Source organism: Rhopalosiphum maidis, chromosome 3 (assembly GCF_003676215.2).
Source record: "Rhopalosiphum maidis isolate BTI-1 chromosome 3, ASM367621v3, whole genome shotgun sequence".
Classification (NCBI taxonomy): Eukaryota; Metazoa; Arthropoda; class Insecta; order Hemiptera; family Aphididae; genus Rhopalosiphum; species Rhopalosiphum maidis.
Genome location: NC_040879.1, coordinates 59,189,269 through 59,205,002, shown reverse-complemented (window position 1 = coordinate 59,205,002; position 15,734 = coordinate 59,189,269). Strand labels below are relative to the sequence as shown.

Below are 15,734 nucleotides of genomic sequence, written 5' to 3'. Positions count from 1 at the left end.
ATTAACCTTTTTTAATTTCGTATTAACAGATGGATATTCTTTTTTTAATTCTTGTTCCTAAATAAAACAAAATACAGTTATAAATAATTATTAACAAGTTTTTAATTATATAAAATCTTAATTTTTAGTACATATTTTTTGATGCAACAATTTTTAATTAAAGTTTTGATAAAAAATTAACCTTTTTTAATTTCGTATTAACAGATGGATATTCTTTTTTTAATTCTTGTTCCTAAATAAAACAAAATACAGTTATAAATAATTATTAACAAGTTTTTAATTATATAAAATCTTAATTTTTAGTACATATTTTTTGATGCAACAATTTTTAATTAAAGTTTTGATAAAAAATTAACCTTTTTAATTTCGTATTAACAGATGGATATTCTTTTTTTAATTCTTGTTCCTAAATAAAAAAAAATACAGTTATAAATAATTATTAACAAGTTTTTAATTATATAAAATCTTAATTTTTAGTACATATTTTTTGATGCAACAATTTTTAATTAAAGTTTTGATAAAAAATTAACCTTTTTTAATTTCGTATTAACAGATGGATATTCTTTTTTTAATTCTTGTTCCTAAATAAAATAAATGCATAAACAGTTAATTACTATTAACATTGAATTTGTAATTTATAATATCATATAATGTTTTCTATCTGACTTTACTAGTGCCACTGGTAACATAAAAAATTATTAGTATTATTAATATCACAAGTGTCATAAATAACCCATATTCCAAGTAATGATGCAGTGTTAATTCTATCTCTATTCTTGCAGAAAAACAACACGGAGTATTTTAATGCTTTGGCAAATAATACAATATTAAGAACTCCCGTGGAGTGTGGTGTATAATATTAGAATATAAATAAATGAAACAGATAGAAAACACTATTTATTTGTGATATATAAGTATCATACAACTATTTTTATTTAAATATTTTTAATATAAAAAAAAATGTTAACTAACCTTTTTTAATTTGATATCACCAGGTGATTTCTCTTTTTTAAATTCTTCATCCTCTTCGTCCTTAATAAAATAAATACATAGCTAGTTAATAATTATTAACAATGAAGTAACAATTTTATAAAATCTAAATCTGTATTCAATATATTTTTTATCCAACTATCTTCATTTAAAGCACCAATATGAAAAAAATAAATAATATAACTTTTTGAACTTTATTATTATGAAATTATTAGCATACAGTAAGATCAATTACTGTAAATTATTGAAAATAAATCATTTATATAATAGGTGAATGATTAAAAGGTTTCACTAACGATAATTTAATATTTTATAAACTGTGAACTAGAATGTCAAAAATATTATATTAATTTTAACACATACATTTTTTGTGAAAATAAAATAATTAATAATCAACTAACTTCTTGGATTTGGGTATTAAGTTTTTTCTCTTTCATTTTACGTTGAATACAATTTTTATATGCATTTGTCTTTTTATAAGCTGCAACTAATTTTTCAATACATTTTGAACATTCAGCTGCTAAGTGATATAGCTAAAAAACAAAATTAAACGTTACAAAATTTCTATAAAGAATAGTTTTTTAAATATTTATTTCTGTATTTATTGATGAATAACATGACGATTCTCTTTTCTTCTCTATAATATGTTATAATATAATTACTTGTTTTTTATCTGTTGACAACCGGTTCCATTCAGTATTAACTTTGGTTATTTCAGCAAATGATAAATTAGGATTTTCCGAACGAAATCGTTTGCGTCTGTCATTTAAAAATTGTATGTATGCTGTAAATATAGACAACTATTTAATCTATTTTAAATAACTAAAAAATGATAATAATTAATATTACCAGAATCTGGAGGTCTTGGAGCTGTTTTGTCGCGTAAACATTTTTTACGTTTTTCACCTTTTACATTATTCTTATCAACTTTTTTAGGTATACCATTTTCAATAAACGTATTATTTTGATCTATTAAATTTAAAAATTAAAACTAGTCAATACGTATCAATAAAAAAATACGAAATTATAAATATAAGTAGGTACTAACCTAATTTGTCTATAGACTCGGCGTTTTTAGATTCCATAATACTTTTAATAAATCGACCAAATTTACCTTACTAAGACTAAGCATGCAATTACTATTCATACAAGACTTTTATCATTAGAAATTCTGACGAAATTCAAAACACCGTAGAACAGTAAAAAAAAAACGATCGTGAAAACCGTAAAATATTATTTTTTACACCAAAAAGCTCGATTGCAACCGAGTGGAATGGCATACACACTGGAAGTGTGGTCGGTCACGTAGAATACGGATCAATACACGTTTACACGATCTCAATATTTTATTGATATTAACTTTTTAAATTTTTAAACATAAAGACATAATATGAATACGGCATTGCAATTTTCACAAAACACGCTTTAAGGGCATCCTTACCAGACAAAGAAACTATGGTTTTTACTCGCACAGAAGCGGTAAGGAACGGTAAGGAAATCGACATTTAAATAAGAGAGAAAACCGAAAAGAGAATCTGAGACGCTGTAGTACAGCAGCCGCTGTACACGGTTAACAACGATATCACTTGTGTACTTGTGTTTCCAATCGTAAAAAAGTAAATAGTCATCATGTATACGACTACCACGGTCATGTTATATAAGACTGTAATCATACGGCTGTAATCGACAATCCTTAATTTCTATCAATACACCTTGCTCCGTGTTTTTATCGTATTTACTGATAGCAGCGGTGTGATAAGATCGTACGTGAATACGTGTTGCGATCGTCGACCTGTGTTATTCAACAAGACGAGAGCTGGTTCGTACTATCTTTATTTCAGTATAATATGTTGTTTTAATTTTTGTTTACGACTTTACGTTATGACTACCTACGACCTACCTATGATCTACATCGAAGTATCGAAATCATTTATCCCCTTGGCTGTTTAAATTATCATGGCTCTACTTCTATAGTTCTCAATTCTTTGCTCCATATCATTTCGTGTAAATTAATCGTTATTATACATTTATATATACGACTGTCGAATAAATGTCTGCAAGTTTCAGTGGTCGTCGATCATAGCAACCCAACAAGACCGACGCATTAATCACGATGTTTGGTATTAATTTTTTTTTAGTTAATAACTATTTAAAATGGGTATAACCAAGCAATACTTGCATTATGTTCCGTTGATAAATGTCAACTTTGTTTGCCATACCGACTGTAACATAGTCTTTGTTACGCTAACCTGTATTTCTGTTAGATATGTTGCTGTTAGTGCTCGTGATAATGTCATAATTTGGGATTGCGGTTAGAAAAATTGCTAAACACGTATTATAGTGTAGTGGGCCAGCAACTGGTCGTCGAAATAAAAAAGGGTCTAAGGTAGAAAAATGATTTTTTCCATTTCTGAATTGTTCAGTGTTGTCCACGTACTAGTTGTCATATAAAGATTTTCGTTCTCCTTATGGTGTGTAGTAGTGACATTTTATCGTTCAACCATTATACATATTTAACCGACTACATATTTTTAGATGGCTGTACAGCAGATCACTTCAGGCATGCTGAGACATGAATTCACATTTCCAACACGTGGGAAAGTATCAACATCCTACATTGAAAATGGACTAGCAGATGCCTATAATAATAATGGTTTTATGCAATGTACGTGTAACAAAAAGTTACTGTCATGAAACCCTGACCATTAGTTTAGGAATTTGATACTAATTTATTGTTATTAACTTTCATACGTTTCATTTAAGCTGATACTTCACAAACACCATAAAACTTGGTTTTATAAAATAATTTTGGCATATTTTTAACTGTTTATAAAATACTATATAAAATATTATATGCATTCAACTGACAACATATTTTTAGATAGCAGTACAGCAGTTCACTCAAGAAAGATTATTTAAAACTATTTTACTAATTTAGGGGAGAGACTAATGAAATTTTGAATTTTAAGTAAAATTATATTTTTTTGTGGTAGAGGAGGGGAAAGTTACATTTGCAGCACATGGGCTGGTTTAATCCATATTTCCCAGACCGAAAAATAAGTACCTAATAAGTACCAAGCAAGTATGGCGATTTTTTAATAAAGCAGTCTTATTGGTAAAACGTCTAAAAATGTATGTTCAGTATTAACATTATATTATTATTTTTGGGAATATATTTATTTTTAAATATTTATATGTACCTAATATAATAAATTAATAAGTAATATGTAGCCCAAGTAGGGCTCGGGTTTGTATGAATTTGCATATTTGTAATAGTTGATAGTACTGTGCCTGTGTTGAGTAAAATTAAAAAAAAAATTATATTCCAAATTTCTGCTAATCTATCATAATAATAATAATATAATCTGTAATGGCAATTAATTATATAAACATAAACATATTCGATTTTCGAAAGTCAATACTACATTCATAACAAAACGCAGTATGAATGACGTGTAATCCCAAGTCAAAGGATAAAGCTATAAAGGTTGAAAGAGAACCATTTTTAAGGGGTCGGATGTAGGCAATATTCTATCGTGAATGATGTGTGACTGCGTGAGTTGTTGTGAACGCTTTATTTAATTAAAATGTACTTTAATTAAGATAAATTACGACTACATCGCGAAACGCATCAAGACGATTTTTAATCGATTCTGCTAAGCAATCTAATCTGGCCCCTATAACGCGTTTTACATTTAAGCCTATTTTATTTTGGGTGTTGCAGTTCAATTACCGCGGATCGGTTCCTGTTAGTCGGCAACCGACAAAACAAATATTGTGATCCGGGCAACTGGCACTTTCATTCATATTTTTGAAATTTGCATTATCATCAATTCCGAACAGTATAATATACATGACGAATTGATGTATTATATTAAACAATTTTGTAATACTACAAAGAACTGAAATAACATCTTATTATTTTTATGGTTTCATAGTTGGTACATATTTAATATTTTATTATATCACATAAATCATGATGTACATGTCCTATATAAATATTATATATTTATGTTTTTGTACATAAAATAAATAATTATATTTATATAATTTAAAATGTACAATTATACCTATAGGCTCTAATATACCAAAATAAAACCCACCATATGGTGCTATGGCAATTCAGATTTTCAGAATAATATAAAATCATTAAAAACAGCTTAAAATCATTTGATTGTACAAAAATTTCGTATTAATATTAATTAATACTAATAATATTTAAATATTATGTTTTATATTTTTTGAGAATGATTAATGAGTGCCATCAATCATCATATAGAGTATGCAACACCTGCAGGCTTTGAATAATTTCAGTTTTCAGTCACAATTTTCATTTTATCTTACTAAATATAGTTATTAGTACTGTTAATAGTTATACAATTATAATTTACAAGATAACATAATATATTAAATTAAATTTCTTATGATATTATTTTAAATTATATAAATATTTGTTAATTTTTTTTAATATCATTAAATGTGTTATTATTATTATCATAACTTAGAAAAATTTGTTCTTATGACTATTTGTTTTTAATCAAAGCATATAATCTATTGACGTATTGTATAAAATAAATTACATTTTTGTATGTTGTATCAGTCAAATACATTTTCAAAACCGAAGAAAAAGTACTATTATTATTATATGTTTATGTGAAATGCTTTTTTCTTAAAGCTTAATGCTTAAACATATATAAATAAATAATTTTTAACAACACTTATTACTAAGGTTCGCGCACGCCTATGAGTGCCATAAACAAGTATAAAATAAATTACCCAACGATTTATATAAAAAACAAAAAATTACTACATTTCATTATATATAAAAACAGTTTAACGTTATAACTAGGAAAAAAATAATTAATATGACGAAATTAAAAATACAGATACTTTCGGAAGATAACTAGAACTGCCTCGACGTGGTGTCCTCTGGGTTATGCAAGAGTTCTATTATTTTTTTGTAAAACGTTTTTTAGAAAATTAACGTGAGTGTAATACGGAAGCAAAATATATTTGAGAGAATTTACTATTTACTATTCGATTATGGTTCTATAAACCATAATAATGGTTTGTAAATGGTCTACGGTTCAAAATGGATTTATATAAAAATTGATTACCAAACGATAAAAATTATTATGGATCCATTTTGAAGAAAAACGGAAGACAATTGGATTATGTTGTTGGCATTTATAATAGTGTTAAAGACTCAGTGCCATGAGTTATTGTTCAGTGACTTTAACACGCTATCAATGTATACACCTGAAAACATAAAAAAAATGTGGTTGAGTAATTTTGTTATTGATATAACACTGGGTGTAAGAAACATATTACAAGTTTAAAAATAAAATAAAAATATTGAGCTGTGATGTATAGGGTTATTTAAATAATAATACTTCAAAAAAATTTTTAATTTGAAAACAATAGTTGTTCCAAAAGAGAGTTACATTGTAATGCTATTACATGTAAAAGAAATCACTGGGCAATTATGTTTGCGGACTTTGGAAATCATGAATTCTATTATTTTGACCCATTCGAAACTACAGAATATAATAAATGTAGACATAATTTTGTAACCACACTAAGTAAACTGAAAAAAAATCATGACGAGTAGGAAGGAAATGTGTGGCCAGAGATGAATTTTGAACTATTTTTTGACTATCCTAAACAAACTAATGGTTATAACTGCGGAGTTTATATATTGTACTATGCAGAGTGTATGATGAAAAATAAGACTAAAAACGTTAAATTCAATAAAGACTTTAGCCTAATGGTTTATAATATTAGAGAGGTGTTAAAGGATCTTTTGTTGGAAAAATCTGATTTCATGAGAGATATCTGTTTGTATTGTGGATGTATGGATAAAAAACAGAGATAAAAAAGAACAACATTGATTGGGTTCAATGTGATACATGTAATAGATGGATAATACTACAACACTTGTCAAATGTTCAAATAGAGGTTAGATTATGATGATAATTTTGAATGTGTTTTGTGCATATCTAATAAAAAAAAAAAAAAAAATTATAAGTTAAGTATTAATGAGTATATTAAAAAGGTTAACATAATATGCATATAAGTAGTAAATGCCAATTTAGAAAAAGAAAATGAGTGGAGTAGGCCTATGTTGGGAAACCACTATAAATAAAAACGTGCCAAAATGCAGTACCTCCAGTTTTGTTGAATACAATGCTAAGGTGGTATGGAAATCTGTTAAAATTTCTAAATACACTAGTATATATAAAACTTACATAACTGTCTAGTGTCTACATACAATTTGTGTAAGTTCTGAAAACCAGATTTAACTTGTCATCCAATCTAAAAAAAAAAAAATTATAATATAATACATTTTCATAATATAGACTCGAAAATAATATTCCATTATTTATCACCAAATAGCTATTGCTATTAACATTATTACATAGAACTATGACACTTCATGAATAATTTTTTCTACTTCATTAAGTCACATTCAATATGACGACAAACAGATAATCCAAATATTTGGATAATCATTTTGTGAACCAACTAATGCACAATGAAAAGAATTGCAGGTAAACATCAAAATCCTTCAGCAGCCTAACATTTTAATTGTTTAATAATGTGAGATTGAAAGTTAAAATATATGTTAAAAAAAACTTATATTTAACATAATAATTAATAACAATTATTTTCTGATACCTTCAGTAATCTGTTGAAGAATATAAAAATGGATTTTATTTTTTCCTTGTTGTTTGTTTGGAGATTTCTTGATAAAATACAGCTTCTATTTTGTATGATACAAATTCTTAAAAAAAAAAAAAAAAATGTACAGTGATTGCATAACATGTCATTTTCAATAAATTGATTATGAGAAGTCTTTAAAAGTATGTCAGTACAATATTTGTTTTCTCTTTCTGACCCAAACGCAACTTAGATGCTAAAATGATGCTAAAATGCTTTCACCAAAATCGTTTTTTATGATTAATGAGTAATCTTAGGAGTAGAGTAAAATCACCTATTATGAAAATTATAGAGGATAATATTTTTGAGGGTTTGACATATTGGTTTTTTATTTTATAATTATTTGACTTTGTATTCAACTTTAAAAATAATAAATGTTTTAAATTTAAAACGTGTTTTAATTTTTTTCAGGCATTATTTAGAAAAAATAATAGGTCATACACTCAAAAATATTAATTGTCATTATTTTTTTAATGGGCAAATTGACTCTAAGATTACTCAAAAGATAAAAAAAAAATTAATTCTGCATAAACGTGTTTTGTGTATGTTGCGAGTGGGCCAGAGAGAAAACAAACAGTACTCTGATATCTGCTTAAGGATATAGATTTTATAAAATACATAATTAAATTTAAGAAATATTTATTAATATCATATACCTATTAGACTTGCATATTTTATGTCTTTATTAATATACATAAACATCAAAAGATAATTTATAATATACTTCAGTTATACTACAAGTAACATTTTCAAACATTTCCTCTTCCATACAATATTCATTGAACTTGCAGAATAAGACTTTTGGAGAATAAGTAAAAACATTAATATTCCTCGAGCAATCCTATAAATAAAATATCAATCACCTAGTTAACTAATAAAATCACGATTATAAAATTACCTTTAGTGTTCTTCTTGTTACAATTCTAGTGTTTTCTTTATTGGATTTCGATAGTTAGGCTTAGGATTATGCATTCATGCTTAATCTTTAGAAAAACAAATTTATAACAAATTGGCTGTAAAAATAGCAAAATACTAATGTAATATTATAATATAATGTATAATGTATATTGTATTATCATAATTAATTATTAAAATACAGAATTTGATTGTGATAACTCCGTTATCAAAATATCCTGATTAAGCAACTATTGAATAGCGTAGGTTAGACGGTTAGAGCGCAGCACATAATTGTTTATGTATGAACAATATAATACATTATTGAAAAATATTTTAAAATTATAATGAAATAAATAAAATCATTATTTTTTATATCATTCTATAAATATATTATTTCTAATACATTTTGGTTCATTTTATTTTATAACACATCAATATTTATTCTTCAGTAAACATTTAGATTAATCAATGGTTATAACATTGTGACATAATTCATAAATTATGGGTTTTGTAAAAAATGCAATACCAACTTTATAATTACAAAATATTTTCCAGAATTAATGAATCTTATTGTGTGTTTGTATAAAGCATTTTAGACAAAATATTTTACAGTAAAATAAATATTAATGCACAAAAATACTATAAAATCATTAGAATTTTGGCCATTATTTAATGTATTTAATTAAATATTTTTCATTTTCTCAATTATCGTTTAATATTGGTAATTTTTCATACTATCTGTAAAATTTTAACACCAGACGTTAAATTACTAAAAACCTGTAAAAAAAATGTATACCTACATATTTATAATATTAAAAATATGTATATTTATTATTTCTTCAATACTAACTTGTACTACAAGTTTTTCATTTATTTTTAAAAAACCATTTAAGTACAAATGTTACTTTGTTAATTATAAACTGTCTTTTAACATTTATTTTGAGTCATTATTATGCATGTAATGCAATACATAGTGAATACATAGTGAGACTAATTAACAAATTCGTTTTCAAGAGATATTTGAAAGTAAATTGAATAACATATAAACTTCTTAATAGGTACCTACTAAAGTAAATTATTATATCCATAAGTATATTATAAATGTATTCTTAATGTTTTTTTATTTGTATAATCTATTTTCAACTGTTTTTAGGTCAATATCAGAAAAAAAAATTGATTCTCTGTTTCCTATCCATACTACTATTTTGCTCCATTTCTATTGGAGAAACCAGCATCAAAACAAAACTATTTGCTATTTATCATACCTTCATAACTCTAACATTTTCAAGCAATTATAGTGCCTGTTAAACTAGTTGTGAAAGTACAATACCTGAACTACATATTATAAAGTTACATGAAGATATTATAACTATTGTAATTTTATATCTAATTATCATTCCCTGGCCATTTGGGACAAAAAAAAAAAAAAAAATCAATAGACTGGTTGATGTTCGACTTAGAAATATTGTTATGAGTCATTGAACTGCCTTTTCAATACTTTTTCTTAAATTTGTGATTTTTTTTCTTTGGTTATAAACTCTAAATATAAGTACTTTATAAAATATTAGTTAATACAGAAATAACTTAAAGCTATCTCTTTGTGATGAAAGTACCAGTCAATGGGTATAGTTTCACACTATTTGAAATTTGTTTCAAACCAGATATTACTTTTTTATAGGTAGAATATTAATCGGAACTTTTTTTTACTTTAAAAATCATTTATAGATACCTTAATATTGAACCATAAATAAAATTAACATCTAATAAAACTGAATCAGTAATTTTATATTCTACATGTCTAACTCAAAATTAACTAAAAAAAATAAATAAATCATTTGATCCATTGTAATTTAAATATTATGATTTTATGAATTATAGCTATGAACTGTACACTGTTTCAGAATTTTCAATTGCGTCACAAAAATTGTTGCTTATATTTAAGAAAATTATTTTCAAAATTGTCCTTTGATTTTCAAAGTAAAATAAGTCAATTATGATATTTTAATAAAAGTATAATTTTATTAGTGTCATAACTTAACCATTCTGAATAATTTTTGAAAAGGTCTTCCAGTTTAAAATATTTTGTGCGTAAAAAAAAAATGTATGTCAAAACCATTACCTTTGAAACAATAGGTTGCTGTAAATTGTGTTCCATTTTTATTTTTTTATGTAAATTGCTGCCCGAGTATATTTTACATATACGTAAATTGCTGCCTGCCTGGGTAAAATTCAGAAATTATACCTGGGAGCCGGAAGTAATTCAAAATATTTTTTATTCACAGGTACGTAAATTACGTCCTATATTAGTATGTAATTTATTAATTAAAATTAATTTTAAATTTAATCAATCGATCAACCGATTTACCGATGTCCATATACATTAGTATTTAGTTGTGTAATCTTTGGAGGCACATAACCTCCAAATAATCAATTTCAAGTTTACAATAAATTTAACAAAATAATAATAATACAAATATATTTATTAATTTTATTTTAAAACTTAAAAGGTTAAGGATTAAGGACTGTTGTTTTTTTCTATTGTTTATTTCTATTGGTTTATTTACCTAAAACCTAAATAACTTTTATAAATTTGTAACGTAATGTTTTAAACCTTGCGTCTAAGGTTTTTTTTGCAAAATCAATATTTTCCTTCTCGTTTTTCAGACTTAGGACTGGCAATATAATTGTATAAATATTGGTTTTGCTGTTTTTTTGTTTATAATTAAAAAATATGATATTAGCAATTAGTTATAATGTGTTTGTAAAAATGTGTATGATTAAAAAATGTATTATTAAAAATGTCTAATTAAGAAACTGGTAAAAATTTATAAGACAATTCACGCACATATTCTAACCTAGAAATTTTTTTTGCTTGCAATTCACACATTTTGTCATGTATAAATGTTTCTTTTTCAGACATTTTTTTGCTTTTTGTTCCTTGACTTCTGAATGTAATATACGCATCACATTGTATGTTTTTTAAAACGTCAATGAAATTGAATATGTTTGGGTGTGATGAACTGAATGAGCTGTTTAATTTTTTATTTAATGATTTACAATTATTTGTTGTACGCATCGTTGCGGATACAAATTCAGCCCATATCTGTGGTGGAAACTCTGCGTCGTTGGTTAAATATGTTTTTAATATGTAGTCAGTAAATTGTACAATCCTATTATCTCGTGGTTGCAATGCCATTATATCATACGCAAAACAATCTTCAACCATATCATGATTTAAAAAAGGAAGTCCAAAAAATAATTTTAGAAAAATACTTATATCAGTATTATTGTCTTTGTAATTATTACTTAACCTCAGCTGCTGTATTTTCCTGTACCAACTTTGACCAAGGTGAAATCTACATCTTTTTTCTTCAATAGAAGGCCTCTATGTCTTGCAGCATTGTGAATAGCCTTTTCAAAATCGGCAAACAATCGAATAGGACTGAATTTTAAGTTATTTTTTTTTTTGCACTCTATAACTAAATGTTGAAATGCTTATAAATAGCATTGTGTCGTCTTCGAAGGTACTAAAATATAAATGAGTGGACATAAGACTGATTTATTGTACAATGAACGGTAAATAGTTGATGGTATAATTTCGGACAACTTTTGAATGTACCATCTACAAATATAGTATCCGAATTGCATAGAAATTTTAAATTGCTTAATGTAGAGAAGCCTACTATATTTGTTTCTTTAATTTTTTGTTAGTTAATAGCAAAGATGCTATTAACTAACAAAAAATTTTCATTTTGATTTATTTTAAATTCTTGTTGTCAACAATTTTGTGTAATTCCATAAAAGTGGTTGGTAATTTTGGTAGGATAAAAGCTCGAGCATTGTGTAAATTTCGTTTGATCAACATTACATCTTGATTAGTTAAAGATTCGACATCAGCATTTCTTAATTGAGAATGAATAATTTTAGATGGCCTGGTAAACATATCGTCGACGGCTTTTAAATTGTTACTAAGTTTCTGTTGATTTATGATTTGTTCCGAAATTTTAAAATGAATGTGATCTTTATAACTTTCTATACACATATTATTATGATTAAATTTCAAAAAACACTTACATGTTTTAACTGTGCAACAGTTGAGTATCATTTTTCAGCATTTTTTGGAATCGAAATTTGAAACCATCAACTACTTTTAAAGTTTTATTCCTTTTGCTTTTCATAACGTCCATTTTTAATAAATTGAAAAAAATGTTAACTTTAGATCAAAGAGTAAAACCTCGTGCATAAGATCGTTGGTCAAATGCACACTGGCTGCTAGTAATATTATATTAGTGAACATATTATTATCTACATCGATTAAATATTATCAATACTTATTTTTAAATTGTACAGCCGGCCGACCGAAAATCGGAATATCCCAGGCTGCAATTCACGTAGGTATATATAAAATATACACGGGCCGCAATTTACATAATATATGACTATGACCTTTTTTGGGGGACGCAATTTACCGACTCCGGAAACAATATCAGACTAAATATTGATTGATAATTTAGAAATTTTTAAAAAGGTTTGTTTAATTAAACATATATATTAATCAAGTGAGTATGATAATTAAAGTGAAAAAGTTTGGATTTATAGAACTTCAAGAATTCGTATTAATATTATCATATTAAAATACATAACAAACTATAAAATAAAAATATATACTCGTAAATAAATCAACTTTGTTGATTATTATTAGGTAATAGACGATATAATTCTAACATTTCTAACTAATAACTATAACTAATTCTTTAAGGCAATCAGTACCTACTGATGTTAACATTTTATTTTGGAAAGTTTAGAGCTTTACATTCATATTTCTCATAGCTACTAAAGTACTAAATATAGGTTTGATTCAATTGATTCAAGTATAAATAATTTATGTAATTCATATAATTGTAGATATTTGTCGCTGCATTTTTGGACAGGTCAAAGAAAAAAGGGGCCATAATCTCCAAATTAAAAATTTTAACGGTATTGAATATTTATTCGAATTTAAAATGTATAATAACAATATTTATGTTTCAAACGATTTTTATTATTATTCAAATTGTATTAATCGTAGAAACATATTATGGTTAATAGTACAGTGGATTCCGCCTAGTACCGGTTAATATAAGTATCCGCTTAATATGGGCAAAATGGTCTGGTCCCAATACAAATATATATTAACAAGGTTAAAAAAAACCGCGTAATATGGTCACTAGATTCGATTTATGTGGGCAATTTTTATTTTCTATAGTGTTAGAATATACACATAATATGTATTTAAAAACGACTAATTTAATCGGGTTTCGTCGTATCTATGAGATTGTGTTTATCGAAAGTAATAAAAAGCATTACCATTTAAACCTCAAAACTGTTAAAACCTCTTTCTGCATATTATAGTTTTTTGTAGTTTACTCTATTGTTAAAAATAAAGTTACTACGTTACTGCATATACGGCCAGATTCGGCACAAAAAGGCGAACAATTTTGATATAAGGTATATTTATTAAGTGGTAAAATTGTTAACTTCTGCAGATGAAGAATAAACGACTGAAAATATTATTGTTGTGTAAAGTTAAAAACTAGCTATCCACTTTATGTTATTACCTACAACAATTTCACTTGAATATTTTTTTTAATATTTTTGTCATAATCCTGGTGTTATTTTACAATAAGTACATTTTTTTCGGAAAAAAATAAAAATGCATGCAGAAAGGGATCTTGTTGACTATTTTGATATAATAATTTTTTTTTAAAACTGATTTCGGTTTTTATGGGCAACCGCTTATTGTTAGCGAACATGGCTGGTTCCAACGTGCTCACATTAAACGGAATCCACTGTATTACTTATTACCTATCTTTTTCTATACACAACAATGTTTTAATTTAAAGCTATTTATATTTCATATACCACAATTCTAAAAAACCTATATTCACATCGTTCTACGGTATCAATCTATTCGTTTGTGTGTTAACTTATAAAATAGACGTAGTTAATATCAAATAATAATGTTTAAAAAAAGGTGGTCAAGTGAGAATCACTCTGCGATATAGTAGAGGTGAAGAGTAGGTCACTATAATAAATGTGTTGAATTTGAATACAATCACAGATATCATTGTATACGAAAAACGATTCTGAACGGAGATGATTTGTCAATCTAAGATATACTTATTATAAATGGTACCTATATTTAAATTGTAATTTATTTTTCTCAGCTATTGATGAAAGTTTCAAGTTTCTACGACTAGACTAATACTTTTTGAATAACAATAAATATTTTAAATCGTTTTAGGATATTATTATTAAAAAAATTAAATTTCTCACGCTCATAAAATTTTTTCCTATATTGACGATGGAGTTTTTTTTTAATAGTTATTTGAATGAAAAGTTATGGAGGACTTTGTACTGGGTTTTTTAACCTTGGATATAAATTACAAACATTTTATGAATTTTCAACTTCAAAATTCCTTGTCAATTTTCGCAATTTTGACATATTTCGTATACATTTCAACTTTAAGTAAAACAAATCAAAAATTGTGACTAACGATATTTGATTTTTTTATTACAATAAGTACAACTTATAATAAACCTTGTATTAAATTTTAAAAATATTTTGGAAAGCCAAATTTTTTTTATCAGCATTTTAAGAAAAAAAATTTAGAAAAATCGAAAATTTCAATCATAATTATCGTAAATATATAACGCTAATACAAACATTTGGTGAAAATTTCAAGTATTTACAATGATTCGTTTTTGAGTTACAATAAAATGAAAAAATCGATTTTGTCGAAAACTGGTTGTAAAAATTTCCGTTTTCCGTTACTTTTTCAGGGTTTTCCTGATGCTTTGAAAACTACTGGAATTTTTTTACTTTTGACCCCCAAAGTACCAACTAGATTCAGTTTCCTTTTTAAAAAGCGGCTGAAGTCAAAAATCAAAAAATTATTTCTACTCCAAAACGTGATGACAGACACAAAAAAAAATCCACACATTATTGTAAAATCAATACCAGTGCCGTAGCCAGGGGGGTTTCCGGGGCTCCGGGCTCAAGCCCTCCACTCTCTCCCGAAATATCAGACGACAATAATTTTATTAATTTAATTACTGTTTGTGGTGATAAAGCAACGTCGTTCTTA

The 15,734-nt window shown here is 25.9% G+C and overlaps 1 protein-coding gene and 1 pseudogene across 1 annotated transcript; one reads left to right on the top strand and one right to left on the bottom strand.

Annotated features, from left to right (window-relative positions):
• Positions 1-670: 670 nt before the first annotated feature.
• LOC113557565 (high mobility group protein 20A-like) lies at positions 671-2,532 on the bottom strand. The gene is made up of 6 exons (XM_026963142.1): positions 2,039-2,532; positions 1,840-1,959; positions 1,653-1,774; positions 1,392-1,523; positions 973-1,032; positions 671-679 (listed from the first exon to the last, which is right to left on the bottom strand). The coding sequence occupies exons 1-6, from the start codon at positions 2,073-2,075 to the stop codon at positions 671-673; spliced, it is 480 nt and encodes a 159-aa protein (XP_026818943.1). The 5' UTR covers positions 2,076-2,532.
• A 3,532-nt stretch (positions 2,533-6,064) lies between these two features.
• Positions 6,065-6,991, top strand: LOC113557564 (annotated as a pseudogene).
• Positions 6,992-15,734: the final 8,743 nt, after the last annotated feature.

What these genes read in the sequence shown, in the direction of transcription:
- LOC113557565 (XM_026963142.1), bottom strand. Translation starts at nt 2,075, where the DNA reads ATGGAATCTAAAAACGCCGAGTCTATAGACAAATTAG. An exon ending in CGAGTCTATAGACAAATTAG is followed by an intron (nt 1,960 to 2,038) that starts GTTAGTACCTAC and finishes TAAATTTAATAG; the next exon opens with ATCAAAATAATACGTTTATT. An exon ending in TTAATACCCAAATCCAAGAA is followed by an intron (nt 1,033 to 1,391) that starts GTTAGTTGATTA and finishes TATTTTATTAAG; the next exon opens with GACGAAGAGGATGAAGAATT.